This window comes from Zonotrichia leucophrys, chromosome 14 (assembly GCF_028769735.1).
Source record: "Zonotrichia leucophrys gambelii isolate GWCS_2022_RI chromosome 14, RI_Zleu_2.0, whole genome shotgun sequence".
Classification (NCBI taxonomy): Eukaryota; Metazoa; Chordata; class Aves; order Passeriformes; family Passerellidae; genus Zonotrichia; species Zonotrichia leucophrys.
This window is the reverse complement of record NC_088184.1, coordinates 6,026,211-6,043,126: the sequence shown is the minus strand read 5'-3', so window position 1 is coordinate 6,043,126 and position 16,916 is coordinate 6,026,211. Positions and strand designations below refer to the sequence as shown.

At 40.3% G+C, this 16,916-nt stretch overlaps 1 protein-coding gene across 12 annotated transcripts in view; it reads left to right on the top strand.

Moving 5' to 3' along the window:
- The window catches only part of GRIN2A (glutamate ionotropic receptor NMDA type subunit 2A), a 185,526-nt gene that overhangs the window by 105,642 nt on the left and 62,968 nt on the right, over positions 1 to 16,916 (top strand). For all 12 annotated transcript variants that reach the window (XM_064726408.1, XM_064726410.1, XM_064726407.1 and 9 more), the window contains one exon: positions 6,826 to 7,421. In XM_064726408.1, the coding sequence (XP_064582478.1) occupies positions 6,826 to 7,421 (596 nt within the window). The remainder of the gene's footprint in view (positions 1 to 6,825; positions 7,422 to 16,916) is intronic.

Here is a 16,916-nt window from a genome sequence, read left to right as displayed (position 1 = left end):
GGTAGTAAAAAGAAGAGTGATATGAAACAAAGGGAACATTGATAAATAAAGCCCCAGTGGAATATGAGATGTAGTGGGGATGGACAGTCCATATATAAAGATTTTTGTTTGTTTCCCAGACATCTATCCAGGTTATTTGATTGGTATCCTTCATATATCCTATATCTTTATGGTATTTTATTTCAAGAGATGAATTATGTGAGTTATGAGGAACTACCAGTACTAGGAGAGGAAGGTTACCTTGACTTTTCCTTTCTCAAAATGCCTGTGTGTATCCCTGCTGGATTTCCTGAGTCTTGACCTTTCACTGGGTTAATTCACAAGCTCTCTGATGTTCTCTTAATGCTTTTTATTTCTGATACCTGGTGAATAGCCTTCTATAAGGCTGAAAAATGGTTTTTGTTTCTGAAAATGCACCATGGTTTTCTACCTTCCAACAAGTGCATTTTGATAGTTTTGCAGTAAAATCATGGTTTGGGGTTAGGTTGCATCATTTATTCCTTTTTCTCAGTCAATTAGGTGGCCTGTACAGAACAAGTCACCCTCACTGTGTTCTGAACTTCCTCATGGGGAGAGCAGGAACTGGACCCCATTTTTTTTCCTAATGCTGTCACCAAAACTTTGTTTTGGTGTTTCAAATGTAAGTTGTTGGCAGATGAATGTTCCCACACAGCAGAAAGCCAGTTACCTTCACCAGTATTAACTGGAGTAACTTCACAGCAATTGCTTTTCCTGTCTTTGGAAAGTCTTTAATTTTCCTGGTTGCTCTCCCCTCATTCATGACAACTGCCTGAAGAGGTTTCACTGAAAGGACAGACTCAAGCTGCAGAATAGCTGTTACTTACTCAAATAGCAAAGCAGCTCCATATTGCCATTTTGTAGACCCACAATTTTACCCTTCCTCATTGAAATATTCATGGTAAACATGGTAATGCAAAACATTTCTTTAACTATGGAAATGAAAGTCTATCTAGAAAGAAGTAATCTTGTAAATAAACTTTGCATCAAATGAGCACCCCAAAATCCCTGCTGATTCATGTGAACATTCTCAGGATTTTATTGCCTGGTTGCAGTCTTGTTGGCTCATTTCTTGTTGGCTCATTTCAGCCTTTGAAAACATTTTTCACCTGTCTGTCCTGGTTGATCAGGAGCTCACACTGAGCCACCCCAATTTCCAGAGTTTGAATAATCTGTGAAAGAAAACCCAGATGGTGAGTGAGCTCCAGCCCAGGAATGGCTCATGAGCTCTGTGCAAAACCAGTCGTCTTCCATAATTAGGTTATTTCACTGTAATCACATATTGAGTTACTTTCATTAGACATGACAATCTATTTTTTGAAAATGTAAAGGATCAAACCCAGGTGACTCTGCAATGATTGCTATAAACCCTGTTCTCATTACTTTCTCTTTGTTTATTTGCTATTCGGGTACCCAAAAAGAAAAAAAGCAACAAACTTCAGCTCTTTTAACAGGCCTAGGTAAGCCAAATAGGTGGTATAACATTAAATGGATATAATAAAAAGGAAAAAACCCACAGAACCTGTTATCTAGCAAAATTCTTAGGATGAAGCCATGACCTAAAAATACAGAAGTCTGCAAAATGAATTTCTGCAGACTCCCTCTGGAAATGGGAAAGAACATGCTTGATTAGGCCAGTGCTAACCTTTTGAAATCATGTTTCTCTGGTATTTATTCCGTGATATAATAAAAGGGGACATGTCAGATATTAGAAACCCATAATGCACTCCCTTGTGTTCTATTGCCCTTCTCTAATTCAGTGTTCCTCTCCTAGAGCAAACTTTTAAAATAAAAAGTAAGGCTTCAGTTTGTCCTTTTAGTTGACCTTTGTACATTTAGTAGCTGTGCATTTGCAGCAGTTAAATTACAGAGTAAGAAGATTTCCACCCTTTTTCTGGCTCTGGTTTCACCATGTGTGAGGCCAGAGAGGTGGCAGGTCCTTGGGAAGCAAGTATTTTCTGCTTTTTGTAAGAATGAGTAAATTACTTCCACCCTCACATCTTGCTATGCTTTGTATGGAAGTACAAATTTTTGTATAACCTCCCTCAAATTGCTCCCATGGTGATAATGGAGGAGTTTTCTCCCTGGGCACCTCAGTGAGCTGTTTGTGTTGGGAATTGCCTGCTCTCTCTCTTAATGAATAGAGGCGGAATTTAATAACTTAAGGATTCAAAAATATGCAGGGTGTCTTGGAGGAAAGGTTTTCCTTTCAGCTCTTCCACTTCAGTGCTTGCATTTACTTGCAAGTTTGGCATGGGGAAACAAAGGAAAACCCTGTGGCTGGGGCCTGGAAATTCATGGCAGAGAAATGCAATTCACCTCATGTTTACCAGGGAATCAAGGCACCACTTCAAGTAGTCCAAAAAAATGGTACCAAGTTAATGCCTTGCAAAATGCATGTTTTTACCTACATCTGAGATCAGCACAAATAATTTTATCCAGTGTATTTTTGATGTGATGCTAAATTATTCAGTGGAATTCATGACTAACCTCTGGCTTTCATTATTTCCAGTCTTTATAAAAATGAAAAATAACTACGGTATTTCATTAAACAGGGAACAGCTTGCACTGTGTATGGAGACCTGGCACCACATGCTGTAAATCTTTATGAAAATGGGTTGTCTGATTTACAGTGGTGAATAATCAGAGAAAAATTATTTTTGCTGATCTCTGTGGAAGAGAGTAAGAATGAAGCAATTAAGATAGCGTTAAAGTCCTACTTGTAGTCCTGTCATGATAATCTTGCTGCTATTTGAATAAAATCATCCTCTGGATTGCTTTTTAGACTCTCTTTCATATTGGTTTTTCCCTTCCTGTCATAATATTGTCTTACCAGTGAAGTGATTGTCCCTTGCTATGTCTGCAGAGAAGAAAATTGATTTGCTTCCATGTTGACCCCAGTTTTGTTCTGGTTTAGAGTTTAATTTTCATTTAACAAAAGCTACACTAGTTTAGATAACAGGTATTTCTTTCCTCAGCTGACCAACTCCTGCAGCCTTTTCCCTGCAGGCAGAAAGCAGCACCAGGGCTTCCCTCAGCTGGGAGTGACCCTGCTGGGCTCGGGGAAAGGCCAGAGCTGGGAAACTGAGATGTTGTGACAATGGCTGAGGAGGAGATTTCCAGAGAAATATTCATGTAATTTGCTGGAATTGGGAAGTGAAATGTGCATTTCTGACAACAGTGACAGATTTATGGGCTGGGTACACTAATTAAAAACAACTTACTCCAAGATATGAATGTGGAAATGACAGCAGCAGGACAGCTGGGCTGCTCTGTGCCCGAGCGTGGGAACGCTGAGGTGCCCTCTCCTGCAACCACAGAACCTTGTCACGTACAAAATTCAGGAATAACATTTTGCAAGAAGCAAACTGAAGGATTACTTCCTTCTGCTATGAAACATATGGGGAGATGTTTTGCTGTAAACTGTACGTTCATGTGCAAGACAGAAAGAAACAAAATGTTTTCATTTGCTCTTTATCTTCTCACTGCTGTTTCTTGTTCACATGGATTGTGGTGGAATCTAGCTAAGAAGTTGGAAGAGAAAAATACTTCCAACTAAATCTTTACTCATACTAAATGTAACGTCTTGGGATTGTCATGCTTTGAGATTTATCCGAGAAAAATTCCTCTGTAAAAATTTTCTTGCCCTGGATAAATTGTACTCCTTCCTTGCAACCTCCACCAGTAATCTCAATGGTTGGAGACATTGAGGATTGAAAGTAAAATATTTCTAGTGTGCATTCAAAGCACCTCTGATATTACATCTGTATTCCTGCTTCAGCAATGATTTAGATGGATGTCTCAGTACACGACAAGATGACAGTTAAATGAAAATAACGCAATAATTTTGTTTTTTACAAACATCACTCTAGTTTGCATTTGAATGTAGAAAATTGGAACTTAGTATTTTATTACACATATGGAATTTAAGTCTGTATAAAGCAGAGGAATAATAATGCTTTTTGAAAAGAACATGAAGCTTAAAACCCCCCAAAATGAAAGGCTCTGTAGATGTTTAAGAATACAATAGTTGAATCTGATACAGTTCTATTTATTTATTTGCTATTTTTTTCACTAAACTTCACCCTTCCCCCCCATTTAATGGATATGTCCTTGAATATTCTCCTTATAGTCATTTAAGTATCTGCTGAAGTTCCTAAGGCTGCAATTTCCTTGTAATTTTCCATCTGTTTCAAATGCATTGTAAATACAGTCAGGTCTTCAGGTCCATAAAAGCATCCAGAGAAGTCAGTGCAGTTACATGGAATTTCTTCAGATGAGAATCTCACTCGTGATGTTTGTGTCTCCATTTTTCCTAACCCCAAACTTCTTTCCACTGTATAATTACAGGTGTTTTTTAGCATTTTAATTACAAATTGATTAATGGTTACCTGATTTTGACTAGACTTTGCATTCACAGTTACAGGAAATGGGTTCTTGTAATATGGGCGTGACCTTTACAAAAATATCTGAAACTCCTTTCATAAACTGTTTTTCTAACATAACATTTACTGAAGGAAAGGATTTACTTTTATGACTTCTCTTTTGTCATCAGCCTGCTGCAATGGTGACACGGAGCATTGTGCTCAAGACTGTTCTTAATTGCCAGGGAAGATGCCAAGGACTGCTCTAGGTTAAAAATCTGTATTTACTAGTTAGAAAGGTCACACTTAAAAATGTCCATGTGGTTTTTTTTTTTTTTTTTTTCCCTCAAATGTTGGGGGCAATGCCCTCATTGGAGAAGTTCCTTGTGATGCACAAAGGACCAAGGTGTATCTATTGCTTGAAAGAATTATTCCATTGCTATAAAACACATACAGAAATGGGAAGAGTGAAAGGATATGATGGATACAATCTACTTAATCTACTGTAAATGGTTTTACTTTTTACTGTAATTTAGCACAATCATAAATGGAAACAAAGATAAGAGTTGGAGAAGAAAACTGAAGTGATTTGCTTTGAATTACAATATTTTTTATGATCAGTTAGGAGCTGCACCAAAGTTGGATTCAGGGCACTGTCTGTAGGTATCTACTTTACTTTGTAGTAGTAAATCAGTAATTAAATCATTAAATGCTGACTCTGAGCAGCTTTTCTGTGTGCTGGGTTCCTTAAGCTGTGAGTCCCCACATGAAAATCTTTACTGGTTTTTACGTATCTAGTCCAAGTCACCGGGAAATAGCTCCTTGTAGAAATCAGCAACCAAATATTCCTCATTCAATTCTTCTCCAAAACATATTTTATAACATTTGTAATTAACCCAAAACATTTCAAATCTGTCTCTGGCATTCAGAATGTCATGAGGTACCAAAGAAGCCATGGCAGATGATTTCATTACCACCAGCAGTGTGATTTTATACCTTCAATATCAGTCTTCAGGTCTGACACAAGTTGTAAGACTTTTATTGCTGTCAAACTATATAAAATCCTGGTACTAGCTTCTTAGCTCTCGGAAAGTAATAACACTCTTCATCTATTTAAAAAGTACAGACTGTTTTCTTGGAATAGATTTGCAGAGCTGAGCTCTCATTCTCACTAATATTTGTATGTTTAACACCACCCTGCCATGAAATCAATGAATCTGTTTCTGTTCCCTGCAAGTGTAAAAGAGGATAGCAGTTTGTGACCATGATCAGAAAACTCTTTAAATTAAAAACATCATATGTGTCTTCCTTCAGAAGCCTGCATAAGAAATCTTGAATGATTCATATCTTATTTTTAAATCATAAGCTTTTGTTTCACCAGGAGTTCATGCTTTCTGTGTCTGAAAATGATGCAAATAAGTTTCCTCTGTTGGTCAAGAATAAATACTGAAGTAAATATAAAATATAAAGAAAAATAAAGATTATACTGCTTCCCATGTATAGTTTAGGCACTCTAATTATTGTATGTAAATGCAGAATGTAAAATTAAAAAAATAAATTTAGATCTTACAGCAGCTTAGTAAAAATATACCACTGAAAGGTTTGGAAATTTAGTGCCAACAAAATGAATTGTGCTGCCTATTTCTGATGATGTCAAAATAAGCAGCACCTGCCCTTGTACTGTATAAAATGTTATGAATTCTGTAAATCATAAGACAAATATTAGAAACAAATCTGTCTTGGGCAACATTACAGAGCAATTGCAGACTGTGAGGCCATTGTTTGAAGTTATTTCCATCTAATGAGGACACTGACAGATTGCTGGTTGTCCTTGGAGTCCCATCCCCTTAATTCTCCATCAGGCATCAATGGGCTGTGTGCTCTGAACGGAGCAGGACCAGCACTGAACTCAGTCCCTGGGGACAGAAAATCTCCTTCTGCAGAGTCTGAAAGCTTGCACCAAGCCTAGTGAACCTTGGAGCTGAATTCCCACTCAGACATTATGTCTGGAAGTACAGAGCTCCTCCAGCACGTTCATTGCAGTTTATTTCTGTTGTAACTACAAATTGCTGTGAGTTTGTTGGGTTGCATTGATGTGTTTACAGGAATGTAAAACTTCCTGCTGGAGAGTTGTTTAACTGTGGGTGGCTGTCCCCAGGGAGCTGCCTCAGTAGCTACTGATTTGAGTTTTCTGCAAGTGATCCAGCACTTGGAAATTTCTCATGTAAATATCAGTTTGTTTTTTTTGGCAAATATTTTGATTAGCTGTAAGTACCTTTGGTCAGTGTTGCTTACTGATGGTCTGAAAATGATAAACCACAGAAAGTTACTGGAATGCAATGGAAGTTTGGCAGCTCTGGTAGAACAGAAAGCAGAATTAGAGATTCTGTTCCCTTTGGAGCTGTACCAAGTTGCTAATCTTTTGCTGTGTTTGGTATTTTAGGATGTCATGTCCACGTTCTTCCAGTTTGGGGCTTCCATCCAGCAAGAAGCCATTATCATGCTGAAGATCATGCAGGATTATGACTGGCACGTGTTCTCTCTGGTGACCACCACTTTCCCTGGATATCGAGATTTCATCAATGTCATTAAGACCACTGTGGAAAACAGCTTTGTGGGCTGGGACATGCAGAACGTCATCATACTCGATACTGCCTTTGGAGATGATGCCAAGACCCAAATCCAGCTGAAGAAAATCCATTCATCTGTCATCCTGCTGTATTGTTCCAAGGATGAAGCTGTCTACATCCTGGATGAGGCTCGCTCCCTGGGCCTCACTGGCTATGATTTCTTTTGGATAGTTCCCAGCCTGGTTAGTGGTAACACAGAAATCACTCCCAAGGAGTTTCCTTCAGGACTCATTTCAGCAGCTTATGATGAGTGGGACTACAGTTTAGAGGCTCGGGTCCGGGATGGCCTGGGGGTCATTGCCACTGCTGCCTCAGCCATGCTGGACAAGTACTCCTTCCTTCCTGAGGCACGGACGAGCTGCTACGGACAGCTGGAGAAAAACGACCGGCCCTCTCAAACCTTGCACAAGTAAGGATGATTGCTTTGGGTCATTTTAACCTCTGCAGCCTTGATAGTTTTCTCTTTTATTGCCACTGTCTGTTTGCTGAAGGGGAATATTGTTTTTTGCTAATCCCATTGAGCCCCTTTTCAGCAGGGGTTTTCAGATGTTGCAGGAGAATGTGCAAGAGGACTTGCCGCACTGATAGATTGTGGTGGTGTTCACAGGGGTCCCAGGATGAGGGAAGAGATGAGAATCTTGACTCCATGTTTCAGAAGGCTGATTTATTATTTTATGATCTATATTATGTTAAAAGAAAATGGTTTTAAAACTATACTAAAAGAATAGAAGAAAGGATTTCATCAAAAGGCTTGCAAGGAATACAAAGGAATGAAATGATAATAAAATCTTGTGACTGACCAGAGACAGCCGGACTGTGATTGGCCATTCGTTAAAAACAACCACGAGACCAATCACAGATGCACCTGCTGCATTCCACAGCAGCAGATAATCATTGTTTACATTTCGTTTCTGAGGCCTCTCAGCTTCTCAGGGGAAAAGATCCTAATGAAGGATTTTTCAGAAAATATGTCCATGACAATAGCTGTGCTCCTGGAGGTGATGGGTGCTGTGGAGAATAAACACTGCTCAGAATCTAGTGTGGAAGATGACAGAAATTGGTCTGAGAGGGTATGAAGCTGAGTGAACAAAATTGGACTGTTGTGTGCTTTAACTATGAGGTAAAATTGCCAAAAAGCTCTGGAGGCTGAGCCTGTATCACTTGCATCAGCAGGAACCTGGTCATATTTTAGAAGACTAGCGATGTGCAGCATTAAAGCACTGTCTCTGGAAATTATAGAAGTATTAGATTAGTTAGGCAGCTTTTATCACATGAGAACTGAAATCTGTCCCCTTTACTTGTAAGGGTATATTTTTGTCACCTCTGATAGAATAACTGTGAAACTTAACCAGCATTAATCCAAGCTGATATAGGTGTTTTCTCTAAACAGTTTGTTAGATGGGAGCTGCCAAAGTTAAAATCAGGATTCTCTTTTTGTTATTATTATTATTTTCTTTTTAATTATCCCTTTTAGACTTGATACTTCTGATTACTTCTATCCAAAATGTTGCATGGTAATATATTTCTTTATCTGGTCTGTGAGAGGAAGTAGGATCTCTTGCATATTTTTTAATAACTCTTGTCAATATGGAAGTTACTAGGAAGTATTTATGACCTTTGTTCTAACCAAATAGTGCAGATGAAGTGCTTTCTACAAAAAAGCAGGCACAGGAAGGAAAGCTGGTGCTGATTTCAAAAAGGAGGTTTTGGAACAGTTTTAATCTTGAGATGTATGTGCATATTTAGATTAGGGGTTGATTACCACACGATGTCCTGGAACAGTTTTCCATGAAAACAGCCTCTTTGCACACAGCATTCTTCAGAAGCTTTCTTAAAAGCCAAATGCAACCAAGTAAATGGATTTTAACATTTCATTGGTGAGAACTTGCCTTTAGTATGACACTTGCAGGTTTTTTTTGTGCTTCCTTTCCTATTTTTGAACCTCTGCCTCTAAAACTACAAATTCCCTGGAGACATTGCAGAAACTCCACGATTCTTTTCCTGCTTTTCCTACTTATTTTAATTACCAAAATAACAAGGTAATGCTCTAATCCAGTAACTTGTTTGGTACTTCCGGCTTCCTAAGCTGACCAAACCTGGGAGAGAATTGTAATACAGATTTTCGGTATGTTCTGGAGTCACTTTGTGGGGCAGGATTTGCCGCTGTGGGCGGCTGTGTGGCCCAGCAGGGCTCTGGGGAAGCCGTGGCGTGTCCCTGGCGTGTCCCTGGCGTGTCCCTGGCGTGTCCCTGGTGTGTCCCTGGGCTCAGGGCAGAGCAGGGCAGGCACTGCTGAGGGACTGTCCCCCCATGTCACCCCCGTGCTGGCTCTTGGTGTGTGTGCTGGCAGTGCCAGGGAGCAGTGGGAGCCTCCTGTTCACCAAATTCTGTGCCTGAACTGCAGCACCTGACCTACAAACCAAGCAGGCACTATTAATAATTGAACTCCAGTTTCTGTGAAAGTTAAGTTGTATTCTGTCATAAGTGTTGGGGTTTAAAATACTCTTGGAAGGGGCACAAAAACTTGACCCTGGTTTGAAAAAGGCTCCTACCCTGTTGTTTGGCTAATACACTAGTGTAGACTTGAATTAAGTATTCAGAACCCAGCATAAGCTGTATTTCTCTAAATAATCTTTATTTTCTCATTAAACCTGCATGAGTACAAGAACAGGGCTTGTGAGTGCTGGGGTAGTGAGATTAGACTTCACCAGGAGATTCTGCAGCACGCAGTGCATGATGCACCCAGGAATTATTAATAGGAGAAGCTGTAGTGCACTGTGGTTAAAAAAGTCTCCTCCTGATGTGAAACACTGAGCTATGAAGTAAAAATGCCTTTTCTGTACTGGAGATTGTTTGAGCTTCTCCAACACCACAAGAACAAGAAGTAGGCTGTTTTTTAATTTAGAAATGTCAGAATTATACCAAAATAAATAAACTTTAAATAGTCGTTCTTATGTAATAACTCCCCAAGACTATTCCTGTCACATATAATCTGCTAGCAAGTCAAGTACATACAAGCATTTACCAGGACTAAGTAATCCTGGGGAGCTGACCAGGCTCTCCATGCCAAGGTGAATTACATAAATTCATTGGACTTTCTCATCCTCATCGTTAATTTTACTTTTCTACTTTACATGAAAAATCAATGGCCTAATTGGGGTTTTATTTTGAAATGGAATCTTCACAGTTTCAGATCCCAGACGGTGCAGTTTCATATTGCAAACTACAAGACAAATGTATATGTTCTGTATTATTAAACTAACCTGAGGAAAGGATTTTGGAGGATGTTCCAGTGGAAAGGGCTAAAGGAACTGTAAATAAATTATGGACCTCGGGTCTGCTGTGCTCTACCCCCTGTTCATCAGGGAATCAGTGCTGGGTGCATCAAGAGGATGCTGCTGCAAGCTCAGGAACAGAGAACTCAGTGGAAGTCAGGGAAGGGGCTGTGTAAGGGGATGCCTGAGCAAAACAAAGCTCAAAATATAGACAAACCCCAGGAATTTTAGGCTCCATCTATTGTAATGGCAGTCTAATTCAGCTTTAAACCCAGGATAGTATTCTGAGGCTATGCTATAATAGCTAATTTGCTTGTAAATGGAAGTTAATAATGCTTTAAGTGTGACTTCGCACATCTAGATAGCCATTTTATCTGTTTGTGAAGAAATTCTATGCAAAGAAAGCCGTAAAAGCTCCTCCTCCCTCTTTCTCAAATCCTTTGAGTATTAAATTGGTTTGAAGATATATTTGTTTTGAAGCACACAATTTGTCTTTCCCCCATCACTGCAATTCTGAGATGCATTTATTGGCTTCTTAGACCCAGAAGAAAATAAGGTTTGCTTTAGTTTTTGGAATGATCTGATCAATGCTCATTTCTGGTACACATAGGAAAGCCAGTTTTTCCCTATGAATAAAGGATTTATAATAAAATACAGGGCTCATTTCCAATGCATTAAAAACACAGATATATATGTATATTTGTATCTGTATTGATTCAGATCATCTTTTTCTATCAGTGTAAGACCCAGGTCTCGCAAGGCAGAAAACCACTATTGTGTGAAATACTGGCACAGCAGGATAAATAGAATTAGCACCTCATTAATGCCAAGTCAGTTGAACAAACTCTTTTTCTCTCTAAAAAAGGGAAAACACAGAAGCAAACAAACAGCAAAACACAATAACCCTGCCAGTCATGGAAAATGCTGCTGCTTTGTGCATTGAAATGGTGCTGCTTTGTTCACAAGAGTACTCATGGTGTGTATGGAAATCCTGACCCCGGGAGAGACATTTCACTGCAGCATTTCCAACCCTGCTGGTCCTGAAATGCAAAAAGATGTGTCTGCCCATAGGTAGTCAGGTGTTTGCCATGTGGGGTAAGATTCTGTTCTGCAATGCAGCCCAGCTGTAGAGAGGATTTAGGGGCCCCTCCTTCAGCAGTGAGGGCGTAGGTTCAGAGGGTATCCTACCCTTCCCAAGCACAATTTCCTTTATTTGTCATCCCAGGAGCAGGAGCAATGGGCAGTCCACAGGGCCAGGGACAAAAGCTCATTAGTCCTTGCTGTTGTGCTGCTGCTATCCCTCAGCACAGCACCTTCTTCAGAGGGAGAGGGTTTGCTGTCCCCCTTGTCCTGATAGTCAGTCACCAAGTTCAATATTTTGATTCCAGCTTCCATCATGACGGATAGATTTGCCTCTTTTTGAGCAAAATCTGCGATTAAAGGGACACAATGGTTTGATGAATAATCCAGCAAATCTGTTTAATATTTTCCCACTTACAGATCAACAGCCAATTTATAGAGGATTTGTTCATTTTAGTCAGAAGACTTGGGAACAATATGTATCATCTTCTTTATTGGATGATTGAAGGTGTATAGATATTTAGCTAATTATATAGGAGTCCAAAGGAAAACTAAACTTCACAGGTAACAAAGGAGAGGCTCTGTAGGGGAACACTGCCCCAGAGACCCCAGCATGGTGCTGGTTTATTTACAAAGTGATTCAAGAAATTACTGAAAATCTGTATTAGAATTTTCTCCCAGGTTTGGTCAGCTTAGGAAACAGAAAGTACCAAACAGTTACTGGATTAGAACATTACCTTGTTATTGTGATAATTGAAATAATTTAAAACAAGAGAACAAGCACGGCCTCTGGCAGTGGAGTGGAGCCTGCCCTCAGGGCTCAACATCAGCATATCAGAGAATGTTCCTGGAGCTGGAGCTGCTGCAGGCACCATCCCCTGGCAGGAAACCAGGCACACATCATGGGGAGGAGCTGGGGATGCTTCTGAGGTGGTGCAGCAGTATGTGATCAAATTAGGGCTGGTTTTGGAATGTTGATGCTGATAATAGAATTAACTTGCTAAACATTCTGGTGTTCAGTTACACTCACCTGTGGCACACCCAGGGAGCTGGGATATGCCCGAATTCCTAACTGTGCTCCCTCCCTTTGCCTCCCTCTCAGAAGGGTTCCCCAGGAGTTTTGCTGTTTGTCCGCAGAGCTGGGGCAGGATGACTTTCCCAGAGCCAGGGCAGTGAGTGCTTGGAGGAGCAGCTGGCAGGAGGTCCCAAAGCTGGCATGCTGTTCCTTTTGCACAGTCACTGAGCAGATCCTCCCAAAGCTTTACTCATCCTGCTGGCTCCAGGCCTAGGGAGACACAGCTCCAAAGCAGGGGACCCTTGTGCAGGAATGAGGGCTGGGAGGAGGAGGAGGAGGATGCACAAGAGGAAGAAGTGACTCTGCATCACCGCAAAAGATTTGAATTTAGAAAAAAAAAATCCTACATAGCATAAGATATAGAATTGACTTGAAAAAATGCATCAGTACCTTGTTTAACAGAGTTCTATTGCAGATGTATTTCTGTATGTACTTCACACATTATATAGTCTACATTAAGTGTTTTTTTGATTTAATTTTACAGAGGAAATCTGTTTCTTAATGATAAATAATGTGTCTTGGGGGTTTCTACTGATAAGTATCATTCAAATGTCATGGATGAATCATAGCAAGGAAGTTCAGCAGTTCAGAGCCTCAACAAGATAGAGAAGAAAAGACAAAATTTGCATTCACTCCTGCTTTTTTAGGTATGAGGCTGAGTGAATGCCAAGCCCAGATCAGCTGGCTGTCTAGGTTATTAAAATGGTTGGGATTACACTATTTGCAGGAAAGAGATATCTCCAGATAACATGTTGGTTTTGAGGCATTTCATCTGCTTTAAATCTCAGTTTGGAAATTCCTTGTTTGAGAGAGAAGAGGGAGAGTTTCTCTTATGCAAGATGTATTTCCCCAAGCCTCTCCTGCTTCTCTTCATTGTCTGCAGTTCTCAGAGATTTGAAATTCTGCCCCACGGTGAAGAAGATGCTAAATAAAAATGATAGTCCCTGATGATGGCACCTGGGGAGTTTATCAAGTGTGATTATCTCATCTGAGGGCAGAAAATGTAGCTCTGAACTCAAGGCAGAGAGGAGTCCCCTGGTCTTTGTGCTCCCTGCAGCTCTTAGGCCCTGTGCTTTGTTTCACAGGTTTAGGGATTAAGTTCTCTCCTCAGAAGGTGGCTTAGAGGTGACACATTTTCATCAATGCCTCTGCCTTCCCCATTCTGTTTTTCCCAGCTGCTGGTGTGTTTGGGAGCTGCATTCTGGGTGAATTTCACACTAATTATAGACAAGCCCTTTGATGCAGAGCTGATTGTGTTCCTGAGCCTGACCAGTCCTGGAGGGTCCTTGGGACTCAGGTGGGTGGGCAGGAGAGGGTCCCTGCTCAGGATGCTCCTCCCTGGCACCCAGAGAGAGCACCTGGACAGTGCTGAGGCTTCACAGGTGCCCTCACACCCACCTCTGTGCCATGGGATTGCTCTGCTGTGCTTCCACTCTGTCCTTGGTGGCTTTCTCAGGTCACCCTGAGAAGTTTTTGAAACCAGGGCTAGGGGTCATCTTTGTTTGGAACAAAGTGACCTTAATAATTTACATAAAATTATATTTTTTTTCCTTGAAATAATGCCCAACTAAAAGAAATGCCATAGCCTGCAAACGTGTTTGCTTTTTCTTTGAGAAAACCTCAAAGATTCTGCTCCAGGATTTCTGCTGTTCTCATCCAGTATAGGAAATCCTTAACAAACACTCATGGATGAGGAAGTCCATGTCTCCTGTGAGGAGTCTGGCCAGAAAGGTGCCTCTGTGTCAGCAATATTGGATCCAAGCAAATAGTGCTCAGAAAACTGAGCCCTGATCCCTTTGGCAGTCTTCACCCATTTGTTAATTGAATTGCAGTCAATGAAGTTGTGATACTGTAGTTACAGGGTAAGAAACCCCAGCTTTTTCAGTATGTTCTGGCTTTCAGGGTAAAGCTAGAATTTTGACAGGGATAAATATTGCAGTTTTGGCATTAATCTGAAGCTCTGTGTGAACTACTTGATCTTTCTGAGGCTTAGAAAAATGAAATTGGAAACCTTTAGAGAAGTTTGTAACCTGGGTGCTTCTAAGGCTTGCTGTGAACACAACAGCAAAAGTGCTTTGCTGTGGTGTTCCAACACTTCTCAGTTTTTTGGGGAAGGTGACAAACAAAAGAGAATTGTATAAATGTTTAAAAGTGTTTTTAAATACATAGTTAAGGTTTGGTTCTTTGCATGATAAAAGACCTGTTTTGGATTCGATGTGAGACCAGCTTAACTTCTGTCAGAAAAATGGTGCCATTTTGTATCACCTGGGGAATCTTACAAATTTCAGTTTGCAAAAGTTAATTAAGCTCTCAGTGTCATAATACCATCACAAGGCCTTGTGCTGTCGTGCCTTTGCAAAGGCTGTAGCTTTAATGAGGAATGAAAACAGATTAACTGCAAATCCAAGGTATGTCACTAATTGCCCCATCAAAGTAAGGAGTTCAAATAACTAAACACCTCATTTAGTTAAGAACAGGAATTTGCATTTCCAAAGCTACTTCAGAAATATATTTTATCCAATTCACAAGCCAGAGACCTCCTGTACAGAATTAACCTTGGGTAAACTTAAAACTCTAGAAGAGTAACATAATATAAATTTTTCACAGCATTTTTCCTAACCAGGAGCAGACGAGCATTGGGCATTTTTTGTAGGAAAAGCAGTTTGGGATCTTGGCCAGTAAAACAGAGCAGGACTTCTGTCCTTTGCAGAGGAAAAATGACAATTCAAAAGCAAGTGTAGGTTGAAGGCATTGATTTCTGGAGAACACAGCAGCTGATGAATTTTGTACAGAAGAATGTGCTTGGGGAAACGAGAATCTCTTTGAAGTTCTTTCTTATTGCTGCAGTGTGAGAATCTGGGGTAGCTCAGAGTGCGTCACTCGCACCTTTGTATCAGGATCAGAGAACACAATTTTAAGAGACTTTTCAGATTAGGGAATTAAAAAAAAAAAACTCAAACCTTGCAAAATGTGTTTCCTTACTTAATAGCTGGTAAATTCACATGATTTAAAATATACACTGAGCTCAATTTTTCACTTTAGAGTTGTGGTTCATATTAGTCTTTTTGGAACACTTGAGCTTCAGCACTGCACCTTGTGGTGGCCCTTGCCTGGCTTCCGGGCTAGGACATTTGAACATTAAACCCAAAATATGATGAATAGTGTTTGAAATAATTTGACCATTAAGCCCGAAATATGACGAGTGGTGTTTGAAATCAGGTGATCCTACTGAGGAAGGGTTCAAACTCCAGTCCAGTGACCATTTTCAGTGTGGTTAAAAGCCCAGGTGAGCACAAAAGCCTGGTGCAGTGCAGGGTGTGTGTCTGGGGTCCCTTGGCAGGGGACACACTGCTTGGCCTTCAGCTCCAGTTTCTGCCTGGCCTTGTCAGGTGATTTATTAATTGTGAGGGGTTTTACCTCATGGGTGTGAACTGGGGCAGGGTGCAGAGGTGCAAATGCAAGTATTGCCTGTTTTCACAGCACATCCTTGGTTTCCTCTTGTGCTCACTGCCCGGGCATTTCACTCCCTGGGTCACAGTGAATGTTGTGCTGGTTCCCTACATGTGAGCACAAGTAAATCCTGTTTGGTGTTTGCTGCCTCTCAAGGTGGCAGACAAGCTTTTTGTTCCCAAGCAAGATCTTTCACTGCTGGATGAAAAATGGAATATACAGGAAATTAGTTCAACTGGACAGCAAAGTTCTGTCAAGGGGAAAATTTTGACACTGGAAGTCTGTAATGAAATGTGAGTTATTACAATGGGTGAATTTACAAATTGCTGTCAAACTGGTGCTGAATGATGTTAATATGGCTGTCCAGGTGCACATTTATTTATTAACTGTTATGATACAATGCCATTATTTCTTCTGGGTCTATATATGTTTATTTAGTGTGCTTCTGCTACTGGGATTTCAGGCAGCTATGTCAATACAAAGCCTTCTCCTTTGAATCTGGAGCTGAGGAATTTTGTCTGTGTCACATTCCCCAGGAGATTGTGCTGCCACTACTGCTAAAAAAGCCAGCCATAACAACCAACCAACTAACCCCAAAATCCCCTCCAAACCAATATAAACATATAAAACAGTATTGGTGTCTTGTGGGTAAATCACTACGGGTAATGTATGAATAACAGTGAATTTCTGCCCTTCAGAACACATCTCTCTATAAGATGGACATCTGAACTTCTGTCTACATCAGTCTTGGGCTGAATTTCTTTCAATTAAACAGTGACAATTCAGAGCAATTCAATGTGAATAGCTTCAGACCACAGAGATGGGCTGGGGGATGCATTGTCTTCTTCCCAAGACTTTGAATTGCAGTTCTACCTCTTACTGTGGGGATAGCCCTGTCAGCTTTACACTAACAGTGCGGAGTTCTGATTTTTTTCAACGAAATTTAAAAAAATTTCATTATTTTGTATTTTATTTTGTATCCTTCAATTTGTCCCTATTCGAAATACTAATTAATTCATATGTTTT